Below are 16,993 nucleotides of genomic sequence, written 5' to 3'. Positions count from 1 at the left end.
ACTTCCTGCTGTTTTTCAGCCAGACTGCTTCTTGGGACATTTGATTAATGAAAAGATCAGAATAAAATAAAGACTTAGAGATAAACCATATGAACAGATGCCTTTGTTAAGATAATGGTATCAAGGCGATGCATCAACCTTCCTCACCAATCTCATTCCAAGACTGGGTTTCAGCCAGTTTTTCTATCCAATTACTGCTTCCAGTTTTGGATCTGAAGGAGCTGGAACTGCATGTGTTTGAAGCAATAAAAACAGTGTTTCGTTCTCTATTCTAAGTATTATCTTCATCTAATTCATAAAGAAACTGACCAGAAGAAGAGGGCAGCTTCTGGGGGAAAACTGAAGCGACCACAAAAGCTGAGGAGCAAGCACATAGTGTAACTCACATATCATTAGAGAACAGCACATAAAGCCAGATCACATTCATGTCACAACACTTCAAAAGTGGTATTTCGGTGTTACTGCACTTTTTGGTTTGCTCCCGAGACTTCCTCTAGGTTAAGAACTCTTCATCAGTTCCGTACATGCTAGTGGAAGTCCCGCTGTTAACTTAGAGCTTTACAGCAGATTGTGAAACTAATGAGAAGGTGGGGAGCTCCCAGGTAGCACAGGCCAGGTATCCCCAGTCTTCCTTTTTGTTTCCCCCTTACCAATATGCCTTAATAGAGCACATTTTCTTGACCAGAGCTGAAAAAAATGCTTTTGGATTTGCTTGCTCTTTGGTCCATCCATTCTATGTTGACCACATCAATAGTCTTTGAGATAAATAATAATTTTCTATCCTCAAGTCTCCGGAAGTAACACAATTTCTGTAGCAAATCACATTAGGAAACTCAAGTCCTACATGCCTTTTCAGTACTGGTAGGGGGTCATAAATAAATGCTTGACAATTATCTGCACAAGGGCAATTAAAAAAAAAAAAAAAGTGTAGCCATCCAAGTTGCATCAAGTATAACAAAACCAAAAGCTAAAATGATGTATAAACAAGCACAGAAGATGCTGCATTACAATTCTCTGTGGTCCTAAGCAATCCAGGAAATACAGCAGCCTTAATTAGCATTGAATTTCTGAATATTTTCACACAAAGTCAGTGATATGAGTGTCAAAGTATTTTCAGAAAGGAGAAAAATGAAAAACAATTAAAAGCCAAAATAAAATTGAAGTAATTCTGGATCTGGTACACTCTATATTAATGAATTAACAAAACTGTAGATTTCTGGTGTCAGTCCAGGAAGCCTGCAGATTTCTCCGTGGCCACATATCACAGTGGATTATATGTAGCATGGTACCATGGAAACATAGTAAGGGGATGACTTGGCATAATTAGATTTTTTTTTCTCTTTTATTAAATAGTTCTGCCATTTTTATAATATAACAAATGACTGAGTGGGGCTGTGATTAAAAGAAAATTTCCTTTGGCAAAGGTGGCTTACCACCAGGATGCGATCTTGCCTTCCAGATAAACAAGGCCTAAAGAAAATCATTAGAAAAAAAAAAAAAAAAAAAAGTGAAGGACAGATTTCCTCTTTGGTCTCAACTTTGCATACAACATACTCATACTTCTTAAACTGTAAAGGGTACCTACCACTCAACATACAGCTGCTGGCAAGCACGTATTGATGCATGGCAGAATGGCCCAGAAGCTAGGAAACAGAGAACAGACAGAGGTTTGCTCTGTTATGCTAAGCTGATGCATTTGAAGAGACTAGATAAATCACTAAGCAAAACTACCTCAGAACAAGTGAAACAAAAACCTTAGCTAAAGGTATGTGTGTCAGCAGTGTGGTTACTCTTTGGTGCTTCCAGGAGGAATACTCTCACATGTCCCTTATGTTGCACGTCTGGCAGGTCCCATAGCTGAACTATAGATAATGTACATGTGAGGACACAGTAGATGTGATGAGAAGCTTTTGGATCATGATTCTGAATTGCTCTCCTACTCTTTTCAAAGCCCTTCTTGTTCAAATTCTTGTTTCCTGCTATTGGTGTTTCTTTACTTCTGCCAAATGACTGAAGTGAGAGGAGATTTTGTCAAGCTCAAAATATTTGATCTGAAGTGGAACTGGTTGAAATGGTTTATTGCCAGTTAATTTTCTTACTAAAAACCACCTTCCCAGCATATTGTTTTTGTTTGTTTGTTTGTTTTTCATTCATAAATGTATTTTTGCTTTGATTTCTATCCACTTTTTTTCTAGAGCCCATTGAACCTTTTTCCTCTCCTCTCATCCTATATAACTTTTTCCAAGTACAAACACATTTTTATCTTTTTCAGTGAAGAAGGTGTGTGGAAAAAGTGAAGAACTAATTTTCAGAACTGCCATTTCACTTGAAATTTACCTCTAATAAATAGAAAACAGAGATTCTTCTTTCAGTCCCTGAGGCTGCACTAGAGCAAGCAACATGTTTGGCTCCTTTGTTAGAGACAAAAGCAGTGCCTGCCAGTCCGCAGAAAGCCTGTGACATGAAGAAAATCAGAAGAGTGGTAACACGTTTCATTGTGGATGCAAAGGAATGGACACAAAAGCAAGTGGAAAGAGACCTCCAAAGCCTCTGTTACACATACCAGAATGGCACTGTCTGGAAAACAATTCCACTCAAAAAAAAAAAAAAAGAAAAGAAAAAGAAAAAAAATAATGTTTCATAAAGCCATTTTCTTCCTGATCCAGATGCCTTCTAAAAGCATTGGTTAAACAGGAAAAGATACCATAGCTCCCTGGCACAAGGGAACTGTCCTAGCACAGGACAGATCTGTCCACATGAGGCAAACATTTTGAGGGTTGATGGTCTTCCTCATCCCAGGACAAATCACAGCCCACTACAGCAGAAAGAATAATTCTAGTTTAACAATGTCAAAAAAAAAAAAAAAAAAAAGTATCTAAAAGGCTTTCCCCAAGTGCACAGACTTGTAAGGAGTTAAAAAATTAGAAGAGCGCTGCCATGAAATAAACAGAGAAGTAAATCATTGTTTTTTATCTTCTCTATAATAAATTCAAGAACTGAGTAGGACTGCTACCCAGCAAAAAGGGAATTTTCAAGATCTCATTTCATTAATGTAGGTTGTCTTACAAAAGTCAAGCAACTCTTTTGCACGAAATGCTTTTCACTTCAAAGTGGAAATGGTTGTGTCTCTTTTGAAAATTTCTTTGCAAAATATTCAATGTGAAATTCTATGCCCTGTTCAACCTCTTATCACACTGACAAATACTTTTAATGATAATTGTTCTCTTTGAATAATAGCCTTCTAATAGAATATGGATTGCAAATACAGTAAATTTCACAGCAAAGGCCAATGTTCCAAAGATAGGCTTACAGTTCCATGTTTCCATTTAAGCTATATTGGCACGTTGTCAAAATCTTCTGGCATTTGCAGTTTTCTGCAATATTCCTAAACCAAATAAATATAATCCTCATGGCTTTTTTATTCCTCTTTAAAAAATACTTACAAAAAGGTCATTTTTTTCTATTACTAGTTATAGCTAAGCCCAAATAAAACGTAATCATTAAATTTACTTTTTACTTGGAGGAAAAAAACAAAACAGGAAAAGCAAAGGTCAAGCAGCCATCAATCATAAACCAATTTCATTAAAAGTGCACATGATGTCAGGCAGCTGAGAAATCCCCAAATGCTTTATTTTTCAATTCATGTGGCCCTTGATCTTTTCTATTATAGAAGTAATGAAAGCTGTTATGATATATCATGAAGATAAGTTGTTCTACATTTTGAAGTACAAATCCTGCTGCATAGAAGTTGCACTATGCCACCTACAATACAGATACTTGAAAAAATATTATTAGTGAAGAAACCTCACAGTAAAACTAGTTAATGTCCCAGGGACATCTTTGTTATAAGACCAGGAATTCCTTCAGCTTAGATCAAGATAGCTGGCTCTCACCAAATTGTAATGAATGTGAGGGTGAAGGAATATCAATAAGGAGGTAAAACAGTGTCCAAGTTCAGTTTCAATCTATTCACATCCTTATGGTTAACTTAAAGGTTGAATATGCAAGCTGATGATTATCAAAATTCCAGATTGCCTAAAGAATCTGCTTCACTAGGTGTGCCTTCAATTAATGCAGAATGAAGAGAAAGAAAGACAAAAAGGCATTATGTTCTTCAAGAATAAAGTATGCTTTTAATATTGATAGTTGTTTCACCAGCAGGAGATCAAACAAAATATATAAAAAATCTGGTGGATTAAAAAAAAAAAAAAAACACAACACATTTCACTAGCAAGTACGAGGCTCATTTTGCATGTTCTCCTGGTCCAGTTTACAAATAGCTTTGGATCACCTGAATTGGATTTCAGCTTTCTCATTCAACATGGCATTGCCTATTACTGAAGATAATGCCACAGCTCACTAAAACAGTCTGTATAAATTGTAGCTCAATCATGTGGAAAGAATAGTTTATGGTGAATTACAGGAGAAAAAACAACCTGATTGCAAAGCTCAAGACCCATGATATCTCAGAGGAAACAAACTGGGCATGATGTAAGAAGAGAAGGGTAGAAAAAACTTGATAAAGAGAAAAAAAAAAGAAAAAACACACAACAAAATTCATTATTCACATGACTAAGAAGGTAAATGAACTATAGATGATGATCATTACACTAATTTCAAATCAAACAAAACCTCATCATTCTGAAGGTTTTAAATCCAACTCCGGTTTATTTTATTCACTTTTCCTTTCTGAGAGCCAAATGGCTAAACTGCTCCAAACTAATAATTTATCTGAGAAATGCTGACCCCCAAAATGGTGAGATTGTTCATCTCCTCATAATTTATCACACCAAATGATCTTGTATTAAAAAAAAATTAATTATGGGTTATATGTTTCACTGAAAATAAAAGCACACTCGCCTTTGAAGGAAATCTTGCTACATATAATTATTCCTCCTACCACTGTATGGTGGAAAGACCCAGCCCCAGGTCATCCTTAAGTTACTGTGGACCCTGCACAAGGAGAAAGTAAAGAAGACTGCCCTTGCTCCAAGAAGTGAGAGTTTAAGCTAAAGGAAAACAGATGGATAAGGGCAGATGGGAAGACCAAGGGAACAACAAGGCAATATCACTTATTCTAACAAGCCACCAGCACTCCCAGACTATCAGTATCACACACTTTGTAAGTTGCTGAATCTGAAAACATAATATGGAGAGCAGGGGAGGCTCTCACAAAGCCCCTACTACATATGAGGAATGCATGAAGGGAACAAGGGGTGTATTTGAAAAACGTAACAAGATGATGATGGAGGCTGGCGTTGACACTTTTGTATTAAATAAATGGCATGAGTAGAGAGGGAAAAGCTTATGAGGGATCTTGAAAACAAGAAGGTATAGCTTATGTACGCTGCCAACAGAGAGAAGCAATAAGGACAGCACAAAGTGGCAGGATAGGGAATTGTTTGCAGCACCATGTTGAACAGATACAAACAGGCCATGACTGCACCTGCCAAAGCCAGAAGAAAGCATTGCAGTAGTCAAGGCACAAGGTAGCAAGATAAGGCAAGGATTGGCAGAAGGCATGTAATAAAAGGGAACTCAGAAAGAGTTCAGTGAGACTCTGACAGAGCTGGAGGCAAAGTGAGCTGAGTCCAACAAGATGTTAGATAACAAGCAGATTCCTACCATAACTAAGAAAGCAGTAGCTGGGATGTCTTTGAGGGAACCTGGAGGAGATGAAGGTTTCTTTTCAGGTCAACTGATATTGATGAGAAGTTGTCAGAGGAAAATGTCAAGATTTTACCTCAGAGGGAGGGAGGCATGTCTGGGACAGAGAAGGCAGAAAGCAATCTGACTGTTTGCAGCACAAAGTCCTAAAGAGAAGCTGACGGTATAATGCTGCTGCTTGTGATCTACGAACCTTCAACTTTCACCCAAAGAAATGATGAAAAGAATGAAGAACAGGCATATGTTTCAGTCTGAATGATCTGAAGAGGCTACAGTCAATTACAGTCTCCAAATCTGTGCCCTGTCTATTAGCCAAAGATATGTCAGCTCAGGGAACCCTGTACAAAAACTTCTTCCGTAGACAAACATCTATGATTGTCGATGCTAAAATTTCAAGACTTGTTGGTTGAAAAGTCCCTGCATTACAAGATGGGCTTTTACTTTGAATAGTTCTTCTTAGCTTACACTAAGGTGGTTATAATAAAAAGAATGGCCTAGTTCAGATGGAAGTCTGCTCTTGGAGAGGGAAGCATGCCAAGGACATCGTGCAACCCACCAGGGACTTAGCTATTGCTATTGATTGTACAAGGAAGGTTCACAGCAGCATACAACTCCAAGACAAATAGCAGGATAAATAAATAATGCCACTGTTATTCTGCTGACATGACAGGAAGTCCCCTCCCAATAAACCTGTAAGTGTCCATTCACAAATCCAAATGAAACTGCAGGTAAATGCAACTGTCCTGAAGTTACTGCATCAAAGAATTGGTGGTAAAAGCTTATCATTGTGTGAATGGCCATCTAGTTTACTCAGCTTCCCTGAAAGGAGCATATATATGAGAGAGTCTTCAAGAACCAAAGACCAACATTAACAGATGAACAAAAAGCTTAGCAATTTGCTCAGTTTAGTTTAATTTCTAGCTCCAAAACTGCTTTGGAAAAAATATTTTATGCTGTACTAGTTCTCATTGTTGGGAAACATATGCTGAGATTCATGGATTCAATCATCTTTTTTTTAAAAAAAAAAAAAAACATTTATTTTAAAAGGAAGATTGGATTATTATACAGTTAAACTTATATATGCATTCAAGGCTACTACAGCCTTGTCTCTCCCTGGTGACAGCTATCTTCCTAGCCAGGACCCTGTATTAGAAATACTCTGTTATCTGCTCCACTGACTAGAACATTGGGTCTCTATGCTGTAGAGTTTTATGGAACACAGAAGGAATAGAAGGTGACAATGATTCTGAACTGCAAAGTTTTGAATAGCGAGACATTGAGGCTAAGAAAGTACACGCCATGAATCAGCCTGAAAACCAACTTGGAGCAAATGTGTCCTAGTCCACTGATGATTCATGTCACTTTGAAGGCAACATTCTGCCCTACAATCTTGCATGTTTTCTGGATGGCCACTGAGAAAATGTGCTAATTCAACATTGCGGAGACAAAATCTGGCTTCATATAAAGATACAGAGAGAAGATTGTGAATTTTGGATCCTTACAGCTACTGCTGAGTATTGATGAAAAGTCTCGTTTAAGACCTACCTTATCTGTTAGGGTAGGCCCTGTCTAGTGAGCATAGCCTATTTGTGCCTCCTATTGCCCTGCTCATTCCATTAAAAGAGTATCCATTAGATACTCTTTTTATATATTTATATCTTTATTTTCTTCACACATCAGTTTGTCCTGGGGCCTACAATGTCTAAGGTGGAAATAGATTTATTTTTCTGTTTGCAAGTACCCAATTCCCCTAAACCATTTATTATAATAAATGGAAATACACTCAGATGTGAAACCTGTGGGCTTATGAAGTGAATGTCACAACACCCTGCAAATGAATGGCAATAACACTGCTGCAGCCATCGTTCGCTGTCTTTGGGAACCACAGCAGCCAGCATGTCATTTCTGATTTTCAACTGCTAACAGAGCCTAACAGCCCATGCACTTATCTTTTCAATATGGCATTCTGCAATTATTTATGTGAGAATTAATAAAGGTACAGCATCCCTAAAGGCATATCTTAACTATGCAGAAAAATAGGAAAGGACATCTTATGAGTTCTGTTTTATGAATGGAGGAAATGAGAATTCCACTAAAAGTAACATCTGTTTTGAAAACATCATCAACGTATTTAAAGCTTCATACCTCAAGACTCCAATAAACTTCCCCAAGAAATCACAAGAAACTAGGTTCTCACCCAAGGATATAATGAAGAAAAGGTGCATAAAGCGCTGCACAGAATATGTATGTGCTGAGTGAACTGTTGGGTATGCCCACCAGCACAGCATGTAAAGGCAGCTGCTCCATCTGCACAAGATCTTTTCCCTCTATCAAGTTTCTACTTCAGCTGAAATGTCAGCAATTGGTGTCTAGGGAGAAAAAAGCAGAATGTGCACCAAAGATTAAAGGCATCCAGGCACAAGCACATCAAGATGCTGCTGTAGTGTTAAAAAAAAAAAAAAAAGAAAAAAAAAAAAAGAGAGAGAGAAAGGATGGCTGATTTACATTAGAGAAAAGGTATGTTTGCAAAGCCAGCAAGCTTTAATATTTAAAGATGTATCACACATCAATAGCTTGTGATTATCTCATCTGAATTATTGCATCCTATCATGGTTGCAGTAAGGATGAAAAGAAATTCTTGATTTCTTAGTATTAAAAAGAAGAACTACAGCATTCATTTGCATGTTGTCTTCCCATCTATGTGGAGTTTTATGCAGTGTTTAAAATGTCATTGTTTAAGGCCAATCTTCATGGTTTGGAAATCATATTTAGCAGAACATTGAAATGCATTTACACTAGAGAGAATAAATAGGAAACTGGTGCCATAAAATATCTAGTCATCTTGAACCCCAGTCACTGGAAATCTATATTCAACAAAGAGTAAAAACAATATAAAAACAGTCAGTTGATGTTATTTACGACAGTGAAAATGATTTATACTTGTTGATGATTAGCCAAGTGGTCTTGTTAACTGCAAGCTTTAATTTGATTGGTGTTTCATATATATTTTTTCTTCTCTTATGCATTTGTGTGTTTGTTTGTTTTTTCCAACAGTATTCATAAATGGGAAATAAAATATAACACAATAAAAGGAGGTTTAGTTATAAATTTCTTCTATTTGGGAGCATATATGGTTTTGAATGGGGCAAGGCCATTCATTTCAATGGGATCTACTGCACTTCTTAATCCTTGTTAATGCCATATGACAACACCCTTCTGAACCACTGTTTTGAATATTTTATTCTAAGCACTTTTACTGTTATTTTTAAGAGCTGAAAACAATATTTTCCAAGTGTTGTGGTTGCTGTCAGTGTGAGCAAAGGCTGGTGTCATGTTCTCATCTCTCCTTGATCCCTGGGGCAGAAGTAGCAGCTAGCCTCTTCCACTCGAGGGCTGAGATCAGCATATCTGTTCTCTTTGCCAGCAGAGTTCTTACCATTTGTAAGAGCATTTATGACTCCTCACAGCACTAGTATTCTACCTGATAGCTCCATGTTTGCACTAGTATGCCGCTATGCAAAGGTCAGTTATTTTCAGCTCTTCTTTCTGATCCTTTTGATGGCAGTCTGATAACTGATGAACTCTTCAGCTTCTTTGTAGGTGATGTCTTTCCACAGCCCAGTACTTTTGGAAGAACTTGTTTACGAGGCTGCTGGTTTTAAGATTTTGGTAGATCTTTAGTCCTTTAAATCATATGTTAACTTTGAATTAGAAAATTTTCTTAAGCTTTCTGTTTCTTCCTGATGGTGTCTTGCTCCGCTGCCCTCACATTGCATTTAGTCAACACTGCAGTTGGTTGCTCTCTGGTTTGAGCTCTCCATTGGTTCACATAACACTCCTCACACAGATGAATTCTCTCCTACTTTGTTGATAAATTTTCTTCTAAAATCACTGTTAAGCTTCTCAGTTTTGAGAATATTTGCTTTAACATCAGTGATTTCTGTCCTTGCCTATCGAGCTACTTCTGTTGGTTAGCCTCATAATTTATCCAATCAATAATAATGGCATAGCACACAACAATATTTGCTACTGTTCACCTTGAGCTGATTTGTTTTTTAGTTGTTAAGACTTAAGAGGACATTTTGCATCTCTGTACACAGCCATACAGATCTTATTCCATGGGGCTGAAAGATGTTCTGCAAGATCCTTTCAGACAGTCTGTCAAAGCCTTTTGAAAAGCAAAGAAAAAAGAGGAGCCTATTAGTTTATATGCTCCTTTCCAATTGCGAGCCTCAGTTTAAGCCTGTTCCCTGTTTTGCATCCACTGTCGCTTCATCTTCCTTAGTATCACACTGCAGAAGCCTGGATGTCTCCCCAGTTGCAGTATTCAGCAAGATCATCCTGTTGGGGCCCTCTAATAACACTCCAATGTTCCCACTGTTGAGGAAAAATCTCCTTTTCCTGGGCTCCACTGCAGAAATCCTTCAATGCCATCAAACTGGTGCTGTCAGGTGCTGTCAGCATTTCTGATGGGATTTGATCAATTTTCATCTCCTGGGAGTTCTTCAGCCTCTTGTAGCTCGTGTTAATGTTACAGTCAGGCTTTCCAGCTTTCATTACCGTTTGGCATTGTGGTTGTCTAGAATAGTTAGAGATTTCTTTCAAGTGATCTACACATCTACTTTCCCTTCTGTATTAGCTGTTAATTATTTTTTTTCCTTTTTGGCTTTGTTTGGCAAACTTCCTTCATTTACTCCCCTGCTGAAATGCTTTGTCTTTTCCCACTATAGCAGCAGCATCTGCTCTCTCTCTTATATTTCTAATCTTTCTCTGTCTTTCCCTACAAACCTTTTCATTAGTGGCTTAGCTTCTGCTACTCCTTCTGTGCATTCCTCCATTGTTTGTTTTTTTTTTGTTTGTTTGTTTGTTTGTTTGTTACCACTTCTCTGCTTTCCAGTTCTCCTTCTCTGCTTTCTTCTCTCTGCAAAGGGCCACATTTTCTGCCTGTGATTTTCTCTGGTTATGACTCTTGCAGTTTATTAACAGTGCTGCTGAGCTAATCTCAGAGCTGCTGCGTCACTTTCACCTGTGTTTGACAAAGCCTCAAATGAATTCCTCAGCATCGATCTGAGCTTTCTCACAGTATCTTCCCGTAGTTCCATTTTGTACTGTTTGCCAGTGCTGACTACTGCTTCAAGGCACTAATTTTCAGTTTCATATATAGGTTGGCAATGCAAAATTTTGGTCAGTGCCATCAGCGATAGCTTTCCGTAACTGCATCTTGGACAACTGACTTGAATTTTGATTCATCCCTCAGATATTGGTTTTGCCATCTATCAAAAGCAACTATGCAAGTCTAGATGAGTAACTACAATGCTTTCAAGAAATGAAGTCTATCTTGATGACTCTTTGACAAAAGTATGGCTTTCTAATTCGACTCCAGTGTCTTATCTCAGGGCGTGGTTTAATATGGAGAACAGCAGAGAGTCATCCTTTGTGGTCTATCTTCCCCACTTCCAACAATAAATAGTATGTACTTCCAGAACCAGATGTTGCATTAAAAGCACTGTGACTAAATAACTGACAATGGAGAGAACCTTCATGATTCCTGATAAACTCTTTTTGAATTGATTTACACTTTGGGCTCCTTATCGTTTTGTGCCAATGAGGGACACAAGGCAACTAAAAACTGTTAATAACATGCAGTTTACTTATTTGTTTTACTGCTTGGGAGATCTGTTGAACTCCTTTTAGTTATAGATTAAGAGGAACAGTAGTAATATTTGTTTCCATGTCACCGTTTCCCTGCCTTATATGATTTTATACCATATTTGCTACACTGTCTTACTCTGTCATCTCTCAATCACCTACAAGAAGCGTAGCTCACCTAGCTCCTTGAGATCATCATTTTCAAGAGCTTTTGTTGGTTGTCCTTGGAAAAAATACCCTCATCCATACGGAATAATCCACCTTCACAGAGATATAAATACATCTGTAGGGACATCATATTCTCACAAAAGTCTACTTCTCACACTTATTCACAGACCTAGTAGTTCTGTTCTTTATTAAAATTTCTATGAATTACTTAGTGTGTAAGTTGGACCTACTGATCTTTAGCTCGTCATCATTACCAGCAGTCTCTATAAATGCAGATGTCACGTGTCCTATCTTCCATTCCTCCTCTACTGCTATTAATATAAGCAGTGGCTTACTCCACAGTAAATAATTCAGCAACTTGTTAGAAGAGTTCTTTTGGAAGTCTAAAGAGGACTCTTTAGAGGATCCTTAAGAAGCCTCTCAAGTTCTTTCAGAACTAGCTGACTTTTAGAAGACTGTCATCTGGCTTTGCTGATTTATACCCATTCATTTTGTCAAGATCCTTCAGCCATGAAACCACTGTTATTGATATTTACCAGGTTTCCCTGTAGATCATTATTATTACACCCTAGGTTAGTAATAAAGATCATGTCAGAAACAAAATTGTACCTTCACATTCTGTCAATAACTCTTTGAAAGTAATTGTTGAAAACATCTCTCTTCCCACTGCTATGATCTCCTCTGGGAATGGAGCAGTAGATCTATTACCGACAGTCAACCATTTAGTAACTGGCTTAGACCTAGCATATATTCCACACTGTTGATGAAACCAAGTAGATGAGTGATTTCCAGTAGCTTCCACTATGAGTATCATATCTTGGTCTTAATATGTATAACCCCTGTGATCTGAATAGTTCAGATTTTTCTTTTCTAAAATACTTCTGATCTGCACCTGCTCTTCCTGATATGCTAGCTTTTGGAGACCAATCTTGACACCTCCATTGCAATTTGAAGAGTCCTTTTGGACCTTTACTGTTCTTTGTCTCAACTCCTGCAACTCACAAAGTAGCAGGCTGGGTGCCAGGGATGTTTTTTCCCAAGACACTTTTTGTTGCCAGACAAATTTTTCAAGACCTTGGCTTTTTGAAATTAATATTTATCAGGAACATCCAAAAAGTACAAGCACTGAGTAGTGTTCTCTTATGCACATTTCTACCAGAGTGGTAACCTAACCCCACCCAGTTTCCCATTTTAATGAACATGTATTACTAGTCAACTACTACAACAAAATGCCACATATCCACACCTCATTCTTTTCAACACTGGGGTGTTGAATCAGTATTTTTATATTCTGATCACTCTATTTTGCAGTTGTAAAGACTTTGAAGACTATTTCTTAATACCATAGCAGTAAATACTTCTTTCTGTTAAAAAGCTATATTAAAAATTACTTTTTCTAACTATTTGAATATTTTAATGCCATATGTGGGAGGGAACCCCAAAAATGTTCTTCTCTGACACCCACCCAGCACAACAGATATGAGCAGTTTAACACAGTGAAGTTTAATCATATATGGATATACTAATCCAATTGAGGTTTGTTCCACTAACAGTTGGAAATTCTCAAAATCCCGGTATTTTGAATACTTTAATAGGTGCTCTTTAATTTCCATGACTTTTCTCCCTTAGTGGAGAGTAGACAGTTACTGGTTTTCTTCATTCACTCCAATTTTCTGTCATTATCAAATGTAACCAGCAGTTTTCTTATGCAAATACTCATTGTTCTCACTATGTTTGCCCTTCGTAAAGCTTCTCATTTCATGTTAATCATACAAGATCTTTTTCTTTTTAAAATTATGCTGTACCAACAAGATATTGAACATAAAAGGAATCCAAGAAAGAAACTCAGCTGACTGCCATGAAAAGCAATGGAACACCTATTTTTCAGTTTCTGTTTCTTGAAAACATTGATCATAAAGGAAAGGATTGTTAATCTCCACATGACTTTTTTGTCTCTCTTTCCTTTGTGTTTTCCTTGTGAAATATGCATTTAGAGCAAAGTCAAACTTTCTTCTAAGGTAGCTAAATTATAATTGAATCCATTTCTGTCCAACTAAATGAAATGCTATATCTCAAAGACATCTTTTTTCTTTCTGGGAAAAAAGGAAAAACAAGTTCGGTTTTATGTCTGGTTCTCATGTTCAGATGTCGTAATAAATCTCTCAAGGTAACAGGTAATCTGGAAAAGAATAGATTTATGGTTTTTCTATATAAAGATTGGAAAGTTCTTTAGAAACAAGGAAAGGTGTGTATATGCTTCTTGGTTTGCCTTGGTATTAAACGTTCAGATCCTGTCTGGTTCTTTACTCATAGCTTACTTTGAAGGAGTGGCTGACTGTCACAAAGTAAAAAGGTACCTGGCATAACTAGCAGGTTTTGTGAAATTCAAGATTTCTCTATTTCTCTAGTATGTTTAATAAATATATATATATATATATTCTATTTTTTTTTTAACAGTAGTGAATATGATATCAAAACACATGTATGTGTTCAATAGCAAGTTTGTTTCTGTAATTTCATTCATATCTGACCTCAAACTATTTATGAACAAGTATAGAAATTTCTTATAAAACCATCAATACTTTATTGAGAAAAAAATCAGGGGAAACTTGCAAGAGCTGGACATGAAGTAAGCTACTCTGCTCACTTTGCAGAACTAGAGAGAAAAGTTTTACTCATGAGGAACACTTCTTTCATCATGATCTATTTTACACAACCATTAAAATCAAGCAACATTACCCTGAGGACTAAAACCTCTCAGAATTGAAATTAAGTTCTTCTGCTAAGTTAACATTAGGCAACTAAACAGATGCCTACAAAATACTTTTCATAATGAAAAACTTTATAAATACAATTAAATCTGTAATTTGAATCATTTGATGCAATTTCATTAAATGCAAAGACTCTGTCAGAAACAGGGAAAAAAAAAAATAATGTTACTGTTCATTCTGTGATTTCCTGCCAGGATATTAAAGTCTTTCAAAATGAGCCACACATTTGTAATACAGACAGTGTAGGATTAGGGAGATTGTGGGATCAAGTGTTCCAAAAACTAAAATGGAAATGCTTATCTAGTTATGGAAAATGGATGAAGCTATTAATTTCAACAATGTAGCATATTGTGTGCACACCTACGTCTTCCAAATGTAGGTAGTGAATATGTGCCAGCTTACATCTTTTTTTTTTTTTTTTTAGTAAATTGGAAGTTTCATAGAATGTTCTGTATTTACTGATTTACTGAGCCAACAGTGAAATTGCATGAGATATTACATGTAAATATATTTTGAATGAGGTAAAAGCAGAAAGTTTATTATCCAGCTAGTGTCTCAAATATATTGAAACCAAACATCCTTCCTAGCAGTGGTAAAACAGCCAGAGACTTTCAAGATCTAGAGTGTATAAATACCCACATATCTTCTTAGGTACCTCCATTATTGGCCTCATTTTCCAAAATGACTTTGAACACAATAGGTTTCCTTGATTTTTACAGACCACCTATAAATGTAAGCAGACTTCACTGGGAGACAACTTGCTCAGCTTTTTTTTGTTGTTGTTTAATTACACAAACAATTTAGGCACCTCCATGCCTACAGGAAAGCATACCTGTATGGAAATCCAATCCTCTACAAAAGAGTTGTGCTCCTTACTTGAGAAGTTGAGTGTCCTCCAGATGAGAAGCTATACACGTAACATAAATGAGTCTCTACTACTCAGTGAGAAGGAAGATTAAAGTAAAACAAGACTGCTTACCTTTGCCTTGCGGAAATGGTAGACTACCAGCATGCTTATGAAGTCCAGCAGCATACAGAGCGTTTGGAATGAGATGATAGCAAGCCGTAAATACTTGTCCTCCTGTGCATAGCAGGGAGTGTCATCTGTACAGTATGAACATCCTTCCCTGCAGGGCAGGCAGGTGTAGACTTCCTCCGACAAGTCACCTCCAGAAAAGCGATTATCTGTATCCTTTCCTGAAAGTACCAAGTGGGGCAAGGGAGGGACAACTTTAATTGTACAGTATGCACAGCTCTTACATACAGGAGCAAAACAGTTCTCTGCTGACTCCTTTTCCTTCCCCATTCTACTCTTTCATTGAAGGATGAAATAGTTTGCCAGGGCTGCTTTTGTCATTTCACTCTCTTTTATCACATTCAGAAAATGCAGACCAATTTAGACATGAGGGAAAGTGAGCTTATTAAATGCTAAATACATTCCCGTTGTATTTAAGAAGGGCTAAATCTGCAGAGGAAATTATTTTAAGGAGACTTCTCAATGGGGGAAAATTATATCAAAGATTTAGAAATAAGGAAACAATTTTACACAGACATATGAAGAGTAGATCCATTAACTACTTAGTGTTCACTGTACAAGCTCTGGTCTTATTTAAGGCAGTTCCTCAATTTCATAAAGATGCTATCTAGCAAAATAATTAGCTTCAAAGACAAATATACATATATATATATATATAAATAAAACCACCTTCTTTGTTCAGCAAACAGTTGCACAATCGCACTATTCTGTGCTCAAATCCAAACCAGCACATTTACATTAAGTATATTTTTCTACAGTTCACATAAACACACTAGAGAACCTCAAAATCCCATTGGCATGTTAATATCTTGTCAACGAAAATCAACTGTCCTTGAGATGACATTTGGCCCATCAAAGTGAACCCACCAAGAGAGCATACAGGAGCATTTTCTGCTTTTCCTGATCCACAAACACTTGCATGTAACCCCCTGCAAGACTGCTTACCCTACAGTCAACTAATGGAAGAAAGGATTGAAAGAAAAGGGGGAAAAACAGAATAATGTTAAGTAAATAAAAAGGCAAGCTGAATTTGCTTAAAGTTATTAAGCAAGGAAAGTTGTAAATCTTGCATTATCTGGTCTAAATTCAAGAGACCGTGTAATTTGGTAATGTTGCGCATATGCATGTTGGTGTATGAAACTTCTTCAGACTTTTAGGTTGAAACATTAGAAACAGAAGGTTATCTACAAGGATAATTACTTCTTCCTTTCTCAAGGAATGTGCAGGAACATGTCTGTTGATGGGCAAAATCTAGGAAAGGGACAAACTATTCATACATGCAAATAAATAAACATTTGGTGTGCTGTTCCAGCAGCTCTCTACTCCTCACCTTCAGTGAAAGGTGCTTCTCTCTCACATCCCATGGTGAGAACAGGCTGCATTTTTCATGAAAATTGTGGATTTCTCTTTGGGGCTTTATTCTAAACAAAGATGCTGGAAACCTGAATATAGCAGAGAAGTGCTGACTCATGCCAGATTTCCTTATACACCAAGAGATGGTAAGAATAGTTGTAGTGTCTTTTTGACCCAGATTATGAGAGGTAAGAATGGAAATGTTGGAAAATAACCATGCTTGGGCATCCTATAAAAGTGGAGAACCTCTAAGAAACATTGATCTTGAAGACATCCTTGGGCTAAAACTTTTTGTCAGACTGAACACCCATGGACGTCTACCCATTATCACTTCAAAAGCTTTGCCAGA

General features: G+C 37.0%; 1 protein-coding gene across 2 annotated transcripts in view; it reads right to left on the bottom strand.

The window, feature by feature from the left end:
- Positions 1-16,993, bottom strand: part of GPR158 (G protein-coupled receptor 158) — a 195,308-nt gene that overhangs the window by 92,117 nt on the left and 86,198 nt on the right. For both annotated transcript variants that reach the window (XM_027450618.3, XM_027450619.3), the window contains exon 4: positions 15,235-15,452. In XM_027450618.3, the coding sequence (XP_027306419.1) occupies positions 15,235-15,452 (218 nt within the window). The remainder of the gene's footprint in view (positions 1-15,234; positions 15,453-16,993) is intronic.

This window comes from Anas platyrhynchos, chromosome 2 (assembly GCF_047663525.1).
Source record: "Anas platyrhynchos isolate ZD024472 breed Pekin duck chromosome 2, IASCAAS_PekinDuck_T2T, whole genome shotgun sequence".
NCBI lineage: Eukaryota > Metazoa > Chordata > Aves > Anseriformes > Anatidae > Anas > Anas platyrhynchos.
Note: the sequence above shows the minus strand (reverse complement) of the source record. Positions and strands in the feature narration are given on the sequence as shown.